Below are 14,172 nucleotides of genomic sequence, written 5' to 3'. Positions count from 1 at the left end.
GATATTTCCACTCCACTCCACGCAATCACCGTCCACCTGCCTCGCCGCGCGCCACGCGCGGGAACCGGACGAACACCCACCTCCCACCGCCCACCGCCCACCGCCGCGCCGGCCATGGCTCCCCTCCTCCTCCTCCTCCCCCCACTCCGCCTCCTCCCCGCCACCCTCCTCCGCGCCACAAGCCGCCCGGCGTCGCCAAGGCGCGGCCTCTCCTACTCCTACCCCAGGCGCGTCGCCGCCGTCCTGCGACAATGCCGCGCCGCGGCGCCGCCTCCGCCTGCTCCTCCGGATGCCGTGCCCCGGTGGCACGCGGCGCTCGCGGCTGCGGCGGGGCTGTACCCGGCGTACGTGACGGCCGGCGCCGCGGTGGCCGTGGCGCGGCCCGATGCGTTCCGGTGGTTCGTCGCGCTGGCGCCGGGGTCGTACACGTTCGCCCTGGGACTCATCATGCTCGCCATGGGCCTCACCCTCGAGCTCCGGGAGTTCTTGGCTCTCCTCCGCGAGAGGCCCCTCTCCGTAAGCACCCCACCCCACCCTGCAAATTTTGGCACTAAATATTTCTCCATTTCTAGGTGTACAATTCCATGGCAATCTTTCAAATTTCAATTGTGTCCTTGAATCCAAGATCCCAAAATTGTGACTGATCCAAAGGAAATAAATTGTGTGTTTTGGCCGCTGTAGATATTGTTTGGTTGTGCTGCACAGTACACCATAATGCCTGCCTTTGGAGCAATTGTTAGCCGGGTGCTGGGGCTCTCTCCACCAATATCAGTGGGACTAATTCTGCTAGGATGCTGTCCTGGAGGAACTGCTTCCAATGTGGTAAGATTCTCAAACTTGCTCAGAGAATATGCCCCATTTGAGATGGATCCTCGACTGGATTATTGCCGCGAACTGTCTACTTTATTGTGGAGATAAATTAAACATTTTGAGAAATAAACTTAACAAAATAATTTAGAACAAGTGGTCTAAGCAATGTAGTAGAATTTGTTTTTAAAGAAAATGTATTTTTAGAGGCGTGAAGCCAGGGGCGGACCCAGCCCAGAGGCAAGGCCCGGACCGGCCTATAGTATTTGTTTTCATAATATTAGCCCATGGGATATTGGGCTTTCAACCCCAGGCCCCGTGCCATGGCCTAGGGTGCCCGGGGTCGGGGTCCGCCCCTGCATATAGCAAATAATACATGGCTCGACTATGAGTCTATGACCCGTTTTGTACTGAAGGGGAATTAAGGATCAACACTTCAACAGACACATAGTAGTGTAAATCAAGAATTCAAATGTGCATATTATTTGAATGTTCGAGTGTTCTAGCAATTTCACAGTGCCACAGTCCAATGTTGAATTTTAAATTTCCAACTAGGATTAAGATCAAGTGTGCTTTATGAAGGTATATCGACTATTTAAACGATTGATTCCAACAGTTAACATATGTTTTCTGAGTGCCAAGAAACACACAATTATCTAGAGCACCAAGTTATTTTTGGTGGTTCCTTTAGGTTATTTCTACATAAGACGTTCTGTTATTTTACTTTATCTTCTTGGCTTTATGAACCCTGAGCTCTCCAAGTATATGCTGTGTGAGTCAAATATGCATGATTAAACAAAGGGTCTCTCATTCAAGATAAAATCATGATGGTTGGAGGCAGAGTATCCCACATAGGTTGTCCATGTATGTGGATGATGTAGTTATGTTCTTCCTAGCAATATTCGGGGAAGCGTCGGGTCTAAATACCAAGTTCGCAAAATTCTCGGTGTTTCTGAGCTGCCTAGTGTGGAATTGCCCCTGTGCTGTTCATGATTCCCATGTACCTTGGGTTGCCTCTGTATGAAAAGGCACACAAATATTTTGCATGCTGAAAAAATCATTTGTACCTGGATTTTCTTTGTTATGTATTGACCTAGTTCTTCCATATAGTGGTTCAGGTGACTTTAGTTGCTAAAGGTGATGTTCCACTATCAATCGTCATGACTGTGTGCAGCACTCTTGGTGCAGTGTTCCTTACTCCACTGTTAACAAAAATTCTTGCTGGTGCTTATGTTCCAGTGGACGCGGTGAAGCTTTCCTTAAGTACTCTGCAGGTGAAATTTATGATACCACTGTTCATTGTAGAATTTGAATTAGCTTTTATCTGACATTCTCTTTTCTGGTTTAGGTGGTTGTTGCTCCAATTCTATTAGGTTCCTCTATACAAAGTGCATTCCCATCAGTAGTTAAATTTGTTACTCCTTTTGCCCCTCTTCTAGCGGTCTTAACTTCATCACTTCTGGCGTGCAGGTTTGAGTTCTTGTAACATGTTATGTTATTGGATTTTGAATAGCTGAAACAGCACGCATTTTTAGTTTTTTTTACCATTTTTTTATTCTTATGGACAGCGTGTTCTCTGAGAACTTTGTACGGCTGAGATCAACAATTGCTGATGCATCATATGGGAATGGAGGCCTGTTTTCTGGGGATATTGGGGTTGTGATGCTGTCTGTCTTCTTGCTGCACTGTGCTGGTTTTGTTGTCGGGTGAGCACTGGACTGTTTGCTATAGTTATTTTTTTATATGAAGGAATTACATTGGTTGTGTGAATAGTAGAAATTTTTGTTTAAGAAAAACTGTAAGGGAACAAATCGTGATGTTTCATCCTTCCATTAATTCAACCAAAATGTTATGGATGCTTGTAGTAGTTAGTATCTATCATCCAGATTTCTGATTGTTTACATAATTTTACCACGCATAGGTACACGACAGCAGCTATAGGTGGTTTCAAGGAAAGACAAAGGAGAGCGATATCCATTGAGGTATGCAGTCTGATCGCTAAAGCTACTACTAGTAATTTATCATCGTCAGAAATGCAGAACATAGCATTCCAAAGCTACCAATTTTCTATCATCATTAAACGTGGAGTCTTATTAAAATATATGAAATCACACTTCCATTTAGAAAATCAGATGGTTTAAATTGCTTCGGAGAGATCAACACTAAACGTAACAATATCTAGCCATTATCAACACTGAGTTACTAACCATAAAAATATCTAACCATTTGTTATAATTTAAACAGTTGCATTCCCCACAGTGTAAGTTTATTTCTCATACTACCTTTAAATATGTAGCATTACAAAACAATACTATTACTATGGCCTTGATCATATTTATTTGGTCTTTGTTCAGTTTATAACTGGCATGAATATAATTTGTTTCTGGATAGTTTTCTCCAGGATGATGAATATTATGCCTTTTTGGATTGCAGGTAGGGATGCAGAATTCATCCTTAGGAGTAGTATTAGCAACTGCACATTTCTCCTCTTCCTTGGTCGCCTTGCCAGCTGCACTCTCCGCTGTCATCATGAACATAATGGGTAGCACATTAGGTCTTGTATGGCAATTTATGACACCGCCTGATTCGAAGAACGAAAACCGTTGACTCGCGTGATGTATGACCTGCTCCTACTTTGTGTGGTTAATCTCCTGTCATAGTCTGCTGTAAGAAACATTAGAAACGTTAAAACCATGCCGTGTATATCCTCAACTTTCAGCCCTTCCTGATGTCAACTTGTCAAGTAGGGATTGTACATAGTTTTGGAATGTTGATTTTCTGAACTTTTGCTGATATACAGTCTAAAATGCACATGTGGCCAAATCCGGAACACTCAATTGTTGTCTCGAGGAATAAACGAATAATGCAAAGAATTTGGTAATGTATGCTGTGACAAAAAAAAAAAAGAGGGAAAAAGGAACAAAGCTCTGAGTCCTCTGCCAAAAAAAAACAGGGACCACTCTGAATCATGTAGCATGTGATTCTGTACAATATTATGCTTTGAGACAGCCATATGCCATCAGTTTTAAATCCATGTATGGTTGTCAATGCACTAGGAAGCAGGGTGCAATGGCACTGGTCAAGGACATGTACCAGCATTCATGCTACTTATGATAGATTATCACCAAACATTGCATCACCCCACATGGAGATGTTGTTGGTTGGTGAGGTTCAAGGAACCCTTGGAGCACATCTCTATCTTGTTTTTATGTTTCCACACACAACTTTAGATATGTTTAGTCTGTATATGTTGAGCTGAGATAACTCTACTGGAACAGCTGCAGAAATTTTATTTACATTTTAATATCAGAATGATTTTCCTTTTTTTAATCCATGTTAGTGGCTAGCAACTTTGCATGATAATTGATATGGTCAGATTTGAAAGGAAGCTCCAGGGCACATGTTGTCCAGAAGAAGCTAATCATGTGTTGAATGAGTCATAAGGTTTTTACAGGTCAGATTCTATCGAACATTTCTAGGTGAAACTCAAAATATGAAAAAGTATGCAAAGGAATATCAATACCACCTCCGTCCCAAAACGTTACTACCTAGTAATAGATGCTCATGTCCAGATTCGTAGTATAGGATGTGTCACATATAGTAGTACTAGATAACAACATTTCATTTTGAGACAAGTATAGTAGCTGGGATGGGATGACCTGATGACAGTCTTTTACTTGCCTTTTCACTCTGTGTCACTGATGGGATCATGTGCAGAAAGGAGTTTAGCATTCATTGGTTTGGTCCAACTTGTGAAAAATGAACGGATGCATGACAAATCTTTGTATAGTGTATCCCAATAAATCCATCACTCTACTGTTCCCATTAAAAATGAATAATTTAAAATAAAATCGATGATCTGACCTGCTGCATTGCGTGCTTGAGCACCCATATCTTGGTTCATTGGTTGCTATCAGCATCCCCGGGGCGGCTCCAGCATACAGTCGAATTTTTTCATTTTTAAATTTTTATTTTTTAATATTTACAGAAATATTGTACCGGTGAAAGTATTTACAAAAGTAGGTGACGTGAGGGACGGACAAGATGAAAAAGACACTAGAAAAATGCATTTTTGGCAGGATAAAAATTACATTTGCCCCCTTGCAGTCCTTGTAGAGGGCGGCAAGGCACCTCAGTGCAAAATGCACACACCTTGCCGCCCCAGGGGCTATTTCTGTAAATATTTTAGATGGTATAATATTTTTGTAAATATTAAAAAATGAAAATTTAAAAATGAAAAAAATTCGCATACAGTCCGGGTGGTCCAACCTTTGACCACCCTGGATCGCGAAGGCCCAAACGAAAAAAAGCCCACAAGCATCAGAGCCAGGTTAGGGTTAGCCGGCAGAGGAGAGGGCTCAAAGCCCCGTGCACGCGCCGCCTCTCCCTCCGCTGCGCTCCTCGCCTCCTCTCGGCTCTCGCTCTGCGCCACAGGCCCACAGCGCCGGCCGTCGCCCATCGGCGGCGTCGGGTCCCTCTCCCTCCTGCAGTCCTGCTCGAGCTCGACGACGACGACGAGTCTATGCCTCAAGCCCTAAACAGCTCCTCATAGGTGAGTTACTCATTTTAGTCTTTACTCTTTAGTATTTACTTTTAATAGATCGGTCATCGATGAATTGAAAAATGTGGATGAAAAAAATGTGATTGAAAACTGAAACTTAGATTTTTTTTTTATCAACAACTTAGTTAGTAGTCAATATAACTTAGTGTATGAAGGATGGGAAGAAACTATTGTTTCATTTTGCAATAAACATAGTATCCAAGTTCCAACTTTCGATGGAAAAATATGTGCCTCATGGAAGATCTCCACGGTTTTATCCGGACCAAACAAATGATGATCATTTTAGAAAACAAGTGTACATTGGTGTACAAAGAAGTAGTGTATTGTAATCTTCTACCTATCTATTGTAATGTAAGATATTTGAATTATTTATGTTGTAACTTTCGTAACTTCGAACTTAAATGTTGGTTTTAATCAATTTGTGATGTTCTGAGCTATATTGCAATATTTGAATTATATTTCCACCGTATTTGTCAATTTTGATTTGATTTTGTAACATCGTGACAATTTGGGATGCCAAGTAGGACCACCCAACGAATCGATCCTAGAGCCGCCACTGCATCGTCTCCTCGTCCGCCGCCGCCGCCATGTGGGCGCTCCGCCGCGCGGGCAACCCCCTCAGGTACCTACCTACCCCCGCCTCCTCTCTCTCCCCCGCCCTCTGCCACTGTTCTTGTGGGATTTCGTTAACAGATGATTGATTGGTAATAAATCTGTGGCTTATGTTAGTTCGTGTCATCCGTGCCTTTCTCCCACTCGCGTTTTTCTGTCCCTGTTGCGTGGTGGCGACAAGTAGATCCATCCAAATGCCTTGTTTAGTTCTTGGGGGTTTATTTGTGTGATTTTCCGGTGCCAAGTTGTGTGGTGTCCCCGTTAATAGGCCGTAGTTTCTTGTTAAGATTGATCATTGGGTCTTGGATGAGTTGATCATTGCCAGTGATTTATTTTTACAGGTGGGGAGTAGGGAGTTGCTGGTATTATTCATCTGATGTTGGGACTCTGTTTTGTTGTAATCTCTTGAATTTCTATGCAAATTGCAGTCTTACCATCTTGGGTTTGACTGAAATATATCAGTCGGATGTATGTGAGAGACATGATAGTGTATCTACTGTGTGTATATGTGCTTGAAGAAGTACCCATCTTAGATGTTTGTCTATGTAGACATGATTATTACTTTGCGTAGCATTATGTACGGAACGATATTAGATGTGTTTGAAGATGGAACAACACCTCTTCTTGTTTCAATCATCTGGTCATGTTATTGTGAAATGAAGCAGATATTTTGTATTTCGTTTTGCATGTGAATCCATGTTCACGATCATAATTTGTACCTATCATCCCATGTTTCATGCGTTGTTAATACTGATATTTGGCTTGGCTAACTGTTTGCTGCTGTTTTAGGGTCCGTGCCCACCAAGCTTTGAGTGCCCGTGGTTGTGCAAACCTTGAAGTAATTCTAAATGCAGATGCAAAGAATGTGGAAGAGCATCATGAGGGGGACTGTCAGAAATTGGATTGCTGTCATCAACCAAAGCCATTGGTCTGCCAACCATCATTCTCATCAGGCCGTTTCATGTGGAGTAGGGGTTTCTCTTCTCAGGCCGGTGCAAGTTCTGGTGATAAGCAGGATGAGTTGGAGGAAGGGTTTTCTGATCTGGAGGTTCCACCAGAAGCTCATAAAAAGGATTTAGATTTGACATCCGATGAGAGTTCTGATGAGGACACCATTGATGCAATTGGCTTGTCTGAAGTGGAGGCTGATGCAAAACCTGAGGAGCCGATAAAGAAGTCACAATCCACTCTTCTTAAGGCTTTGCTGGAATCTCCAAGGGTTGATGTCGCTGGAGCATTGAAAAAATGGCTTAATGATGGCAATACATTGGATAGAAGTGAGCTCTTTTATGTCCTTCTTATTCTTCGGAGGCGGAAGCTCTACATCAAAGCCTTGCAGGTGTTTAACTTGGCCTTTACGTGTTTTATTTTTTTTCAATGATAGCAAGTCCTTTCTGTACATTTATAATTATTGATAATACATGTAGCGACTGTTATGCTCGTTAGCTTGGCATGTGTTAAGAATGTTACTTTCTGAAACATATTTGCAATGTCAATGGTGAATGAGCTTTTGGTTTTGCACATAAATGAAGAGTTATAGCCTTGTAAAATGTAGCATGCACTAGATGAGGTAGGGGCACTTTAGAATGATATGTCTATATGCTTCTTCTTCGAGTCCTAGAGTATTAAAAAAGAGGAAGTGATGAAGTACTCTTAGTCAACTATGGGAATGATGCTAGACAGCTAGAGGGTGAAGATAAGAAGCACACACAATTTCCTTGACTATTGAAAAATACAATGTTGTTGAGATATCACCAGTTCACCCCCTGTACTTCTATGTTACATCCTAAACTTAATTTAGTATGAGAATGTTATTGTGACTTTGTAGATCATGTGAATGGTGTGCAAACTGCATCTTCTTTTCTATAGTATCAGACTCTGAAATTTGTTAGAGTGCTTGTGTTGGTTTTGTTTGTCAAAGGGCGTTGTCTTTTTCTGTTCATTCCATGCACGTTTTGAGTATTACTCCATTTCTTTGATTCCCTCTTTATGCTGCAGCTTTTATTGACCACCATTTTATTTTACTGTTAAGCATTCCAAGCATGTTTACCCCTTAACATACATATTGTGCCATCTGTGCTTTTAAACCTTTCGTTGTAATACTCATGTTTGGTTATACATGATGTTTGAAATAGCGTAGCCATACTTGTTTCTTTTTATGTGCAATCTAATTTGTGACATGATGAAATGAATGCTACCTTTCTTTGTAAATTACTAGCTAAATTGTGTGTTCAACTGTCTATACTCTTATGTACAAAACAAATTCTTGTTTGTAACTTAGTGGACCATTGTAGCTATCTAATAGATCTTAGTCATGCAGCTATAACTGTCTTAGATAATAACAAAGCCACCTTGCTTCCGAATGCATTTGTACCGCTGCATGGTAAATTTTCAAAATCTCACTATTCTTTGGTTATTTGTAGCTATACACGGTGTTTACTTTGATGGAACTTGTTACGTAAACTTTTTTCATGTGAACAACCTCATATCTAAACACTTAAGCTTTTTTCACTGTAATTATTTACCTCGGTCTTTGTGTTTTCTAACTCAGAAGATATTTACTTCATTTTCTGCAGCTTCTGGAGTATGTTGAAGAATCCAAACTAATTGATCTTGGAGAACGTGATTATGCTTCACGCGTGGATTTGGTAGCTAAAACCCACAGTATTTACAAAGCTGAAAAGTACATTGAGAATGTTCCTGCATCTCATAGGGGTGAGATTGTATACAGGACTCTTTTGGCTAACTGTGTGGCTATAGCCAATGTGAAAAAAGCAGAACAAGTCTTCAATAAGATGAAGGACCTTGGATTTCCAGTTAGCGTATTTTCTTGCAATCAGCTTCTGCTACTCTACAAGAGAGTGGACAAGAAGAAGCTTGGTGATGTTCTCACAATGATGGAAAAGGAGAATGTGAAGCCTTCCCTCTTCACTTATAAGCTCCTTGTAGATACCAAGGGTGCTGCTAGAGATATTGAAGATATGGAAAAGGTCATTCAGGCAATGCAAGCGGATGGAATTGAACCAGATCTTCTGTTTCAAGCCACAATTGCAAGGCACTACATATTTGGTGGTTATCGTGAGAAATCTGAGGCAATTTTGGAGCAAATGGTGGGGGATGATATCAATGAAAACCGTTCTGCTTGCAAATTTGTTTTACCCCTGTATGCTTTTCTTGGCAAAAATGATGATGTTGAAAGGATCTGGAAGGTTTGTGAGGCCAATGCTCGTCTAGATGAGTGCATGTCTGCAATAGAGGCTTTTGGTAAGCTTGGGGATGTTGAAAAGGCTGAGGAGATATTTGACAATATGTTCAAGACATGGAAGACACTTTCGTCCAAATACTACAATGCTATGCTGAAGGTGTATGCCAACAAAAAGCTTTTTGACAAGGGGAAGGAGCTAGCAAAGCGGATGGGTGATGATGGTTGCAGACTAGGGCCCTATACATTGGATTCACTTGTGAAGCTCTATTCGGATGCAGGAGAGGTGGAGAAAGCTGATTCCATATTGCATAAGCTATCATATAAGAACAAGATTAAGCCTATGTACACCACATACTTGATGCTGCTTGATAGTTATTCCAAGAAAGGAGACGTCCATAATGCAGAGAAATTGTTCAGCAAGGTGCGGCAGATGGGTTATACTGGGAGGATTAGACAGTATCAGCTGCTTCTTGAGGCATATCTGAATGCAAAGACCCCACCTTATGGATTCAAGGAGAGGATGAAGGCTGATGACATTTTCCCCAATAGGGCTGTGGCGTCTTTGCTTGCTGCTACCGATCCATTCAACAGGAAGAACGCAATGTCTGAATTGCTCGATTAGGTTCTTCTGTTAGCTTCATTTTGTGCCCATCTAATACATGTGCTGGTTGTCCTTCTGCCAAAATATATATGACATGACGATGAGATAATAAATTAGCCTTAGCGATGTAATGAACTAGTAGTGTTTGCTTACCTTTTGCGGCTATTGCCTTACCGAGCAGGCGAGTAGGATTGGAATCTTATGAATGTTAATCTTAGTTCTATTTTGTCTACTTCATTGACGTGTCACTATCTCTTGACTTGTTAATTAGCAAACAAATGTCAGTTTTGCTAGTCCTTAAGCTAATGATATATTAAGGTTTCTTTAGGCATTCTTAACCATTTTGCCCTATGAACTTATTATGTTTGTTTGCGTTGCACTGTGCTGTACTCTATCAACATTTCTTTACTGATAGAGAAAATGATACTCTTGCTGCACTGTGATCTGACATATGTTGCAACCTTCAGTTTGTTTAATATACTGGTTTATCAAGACAACATTCTTTCCTGAGCTGGAGCGATACGAAATTCTATTTTGATTTGACTTAAAAAAAAAGGCATTTCCATCGTTCCAGATTTGCAAAGATACAAAATTCATCTTTGACACAGGATCAAAACTGCTTCGATCCATGCGAACACTTATACTGTCACTACTCAGGATACAAGCAAGGGGAGATTAGATATGGCGATAATGTGTCTTTGGCTTAAGCATTCTGAATTCTGACACAAATCCCCCAAGCAAAAAACCGGGCTTTGATCTCTCTATTCTCTACAGGTAGCTGCTGACGACGAGCGACCTGCTCATGTCTCGGAACACGCTCTCCACCACGCCACCACGGACAGCTCCGTCGCCGTCGTGTCGGCGCCGCAGAACGCCGCCCAGTCGTTCACCGCCATGCCGGCGGCCACCACCTCGCTGCCCCGGTTGATGGCGTCTGCGGGTGAACCTGCATCATCATATCATTCACAGGTTTCAGAGAGCTGCAAACTCCAGTGCCAGCCTAGCTAATTGGGGGTAGTAGTAGTGATTAGTGACGCTGATTTAGTTAATTACTCCCTCCGTTTCACAATGTAAGTCATTGTGAAACGGAGGAAGTAGTTGTGATAAGAACTTACAGAAGCTCCCCACCAGGATGTTTCCTGCAATAGTTTGCCTGAAACACTTCCACACCAAGAACATCTGAGATGACCTCTTCGGTTCCCTGTTTGCACGCAATATATATAGTTTGGTCAGATGGACTTATATGCTGGCATTGTTTGCTAATTGCTCCTATATGCTCAACTCTGTGATTTTGGAGTAGATTTATAGATGCATCAGCTGCCTCCATGGTTGGTGTTTTCATCGCTATTGATGGATGAACTTTTTCCCACATTGGCCATCTCTGTCGTCATCAAGGGAAATACTGAAAAGCTAAGTCATCATTAGTTTTTTTCTTTATATGATAATTTCCTTATCCTCTGCCTCACTACATCAATCGGTTCTCCATTGAGCAGTGAGTCGGGGGCTACAGATGTTATATCATATTTTTTCAATAATTTTCATAATATCTATCTTGATTGCTTGTGAAATAATCCGAGTAAAAATAAAGTGTCGATCGAGTTATGGAGTTCTATCTTCCTATGCTTTCCGTTTGGTTTGTCGATGGATAGTTGCCTTTGGGCCGATTCCTAGCACCCGGAGGCTCGTTGGATGGACCGAGTAACGCAAGGTGCTAAGAATTACTTGGAAGAAATCAACAGCATAGAGATAAGATGATTTGTTTTATGCTCTTAACAATTGCAAAATTACCCGAGTAGTAAATTCTGATCCGTGAAACTCTGTTCCATTAATGATGAACTCAAGTCACTCATATGCATGTCTGGGAAGTGCTTTGGCCAACTCCCGGTGTGTGGGGGCTATGACTAGTCGGGCAGAGTGTTTAAACGTAAGGAGTCATTTGCTCGGGGAAATTAAAATTGACAAGAGGAGAAATACATATTTATAAACATCTTAAAATACTTGAATTTTCCTCAAGTACTGTATTTACATCATATACTACTCATCCTATATGTTTGTTCTGCAGGATCTAGATCCAGATATGTATAATGGGGATTCATGACTTTAAGCTTATCTCCTAAGATTCAAGAATGGATCAGTCAGAACATCACCATCGGCTTGCCTCCGCCGTTGCCGACTGGTGTCTTTGCCTATACGGTTGTGTAACATCCTGAAAATTCCTAACAATAAAAATCACTAAAATTTTGAACTTTTGAAATATAAGAACACATGAAATGATCACGACTATAATGATCGTGTTTATAAATAAGTAATTCACCGGAATATATAGATTGATACTTAGAACATTTCACCGAGTTCCTCATGACATGAAAATCACTCATATAAAATAATGGTCATATAAATAAATTAAGCTTTATATATAAATAAGAATATGTTAATGTTTAATTAAACAATTAGATTAATGTTGTACCGAGTCTCAATTTATATTTATAGAATAAATAAATCCACGTAAAATACATTGTTATACAAATAAGTTTGTTCAATGTGCTATTGTAATAATAATGGCCACATTAGGATATTTTAATTAATTTTAGAACCCTCAAAGCCTCCAAAATTATCTAGGTTAATTTTGGAATTAGACCTCATTTAAATAATGCAATAGAAATATATATATATATATATATATATATATATATATATATATATATATATATATATATATATATATATATATATATATATATATATATATATATATATATATATATATATATATATATATATATGGGTAATATTAAAAAATCGAGTAAACTTTCATCTAAATTAACACATATATTGGGTAAACATCATTTGTGTGAAATCTAGAATTTATGGGATGAGAATTAGATGGGAAATAGACTAAAATAAGGTTTAATTAGAAATAACACTGTTCATTGCACATTAGATGTTTGATTGTGTCCCTAGCCACCCTAGCCCTCTTCCTCCCCACTGCCACTGCACCTAGCTGGCTTGGAGCCCCGAGCCGCCGTCGCCGTCGCGCTGAGTCCCGCGCTGCCTCGCGCCCCGCTCCGTCCCATCGCCGCGCCGCGCCAACTTCACATCGTCGCGCCTCGCGCGTGCGCCGTGCGAACGTCGCGTCGCCACGCCAACGTCGCATCGTCGCCGCACTGTCGCCATCGCCACGCCGCGCCGCTGCCGCCCACTGCGTGCGTGTCCCGTCGCCGCTGCCGCGCCGTGTCGCCATCGCCGTCGCCGCGTTTTCGCCATCGCGCCGCGCCGTGCCGCTGCCACACCGCCTGCCTCGAGACCCGCCCGCGCCGCGCGCGTCCCATCCGTCACCGCCGCGTCGGCTACCTCTTCCCTCCGCCCTATATAAACCCCTCTTGGCCACCCTTTCACCCCGCACCACTTCCATCCCCTTTCCCCTCTTTTTCTCCCCTTTCCGGCCGCCGTAGCCACCGCCGCCAATCCGCCATGCCCCGGCGCCTCGCCACCGCCGCGCCGCCGTTCCCGCCGTCGGTCCGGGTAAGCCCTCTTTCCCCCTTCGCCGCTCTTCGCCGCGCCACGCCGCCTCGCTCGGCCGAGAGAGAGAAGAAAGGAGCGGAGTAGCGAGAGGAAGAAAAGAGAAGGATGAGAGAGAGAAGATAAGGATAGGAGGGGTAGATTAGAGTGGGCCCCACCGAGATTAGGGAATAGTAATCACCCTGTTAATCTGCATTAGACTAGCCTATGACCTGTGGGCCCGGGTGATTAAAAATCTAATTATGGGTAGTTTTTCATCTATAGCCTATGACATGGGGGCCCCACCGGGATTTAAAGGCCGGATTGACCTTGAGTGCCGATCACAGAACTTGTCGCAATCCTAGCCAATGCAGAGTTCAAAGTCTGATAAAGATATCCTAGCAGATATTTGCCTAAGGGAAATTGTTTTTTGTCTACAAGGGCTTCGGCTATGTGTTGCCAGTTGGTGGTAGGACCACCAACTTGACCACAGAACAAAAATTTTTCCAGCCACATCACCAGAAAAGCTATGTGTTCTCTGGGGGACATAGGACCTGTACCCATATTCATGGTGATATAGCCAGTCCAGCCACCTATAGTCCTGGTTTTGAAAGAGAACTTGCTCTTGGTATTCATACTGACTGGGTTAGCCGATGGTGTGATGTCCAAACCAGTGATCATAACTATGTCCAAAAGGGTTGGTGTCATCGGTCCTTGGTTGAATAAGAAAGCATTGTGTTGGACCAGAAATAGCTTGCAGCCGATAACATAGGTTCATCCTTATTCATTTTGGCTAGGATCAGAGCCACGCACTATGCTATTCCAAGTTCTTCCCAATGAGTTTGTTTGCTAGCCGATACCCTCTTATACCAATCCGGCCAGGTTTTG

The 14,172-nt window shown here is 42.1% G+C and overlaps 2 protein-coding genes and 1 long non-coding RNA gene across 4 annotated transcripts; 2 read left to right on the top strand and 1 right to left on the bottom strand.

The window, feature by feature from the left end:
- LOC9271666 (sodium/pyruvate cotransporter BASS2, chloroplastic) lies at positions 1-3,639 on the top strand. The gene is made up of 7 exons (XM_015764772.3): positions 1-516; positions 682-822; positions 1,926-2,081; positions 2,156-2,277; positions 2,376-2,513; positions 2,729-2,789; positions 3,241-3,639. The coding sequence occupies exons 1-7, from the start codon at positions 115-117 to the stop codon at positions 3,412-3,414; spliced, it is 1,194 nt and encodes a 397-aa protein (XP_015620258.1). The 5' UTR covers positions 1-114; the 3' UTR covers positions 3,415-3,639.
- A 1,559-nt stretch (positions 3,640-5,198) lies between these two features.
- LOC4351621 (pentatricopeptide repeat-containing protein At1g80270, mitochondrial) lies at positions 5,199-10,079 on the top strand. Of its 2 annotated transcripts, none has more exons than XM_015764770.3 (4): positions 5,199-5,359; positions 5,893-5,990; positions 6,770-7,319; positions 8,557-10,079. In XM_015764770.3, the coding sequence occupies exons 2-4, from the start codon at positions 5,956-5,958 to the stop codon at positions 9,805-9,807; spliced, it is 1,836 nt and encodes a 611-aa protein (XP_015620256.1). In that variant the 5' UTR covers positions 5,199-5,359; positions 5,893-5,955; the 3' UTR covers positions 9,808-10,079. The 2 variants fall into 2 exon arrangements, with proteins under 2 accessions (XP_015620256.1, XP_015620257.1); XM_015764771.3 differs by having other exon boundaries at positions 5,890-5,990.
- Positions 10,080-10,330: 251 nt separating this feature from the next.
- LOC107279801 (uncharacterized) lies at positions 10,331-11,000 on the bottom strand. The gene is made up of 2 exons (XR_010738148.1): positions 10,902-11,000; positions 10,331-10,732 (listed from the first exon to the last, which is right to left on the bottom strand). It is a non-coding gene; the product is annotated as an uncharacterized lncRNA (long non-coding RNA).
- Positions 11,001-14,172: the final 3,172 nt, after the last annotated feature.

The sequence above is a fragment of the Oryza sativa genome, chromosome 12 (assembly GCF_034140825.1).
Source record: "Oryza sativa Japonica Group chromosome 12, ASM3414082v1".
Classification (NCBI taxonomy): domain Eukaryota; kingdom Viridiplantae; phylum Streptophyta; class Magnoliopsida; order Poales; family Poaceae; genus Oryza; species Oryza sativa.
This window is presented reverse-complemented; position numbering and strand designations above follow the sequence as displayed.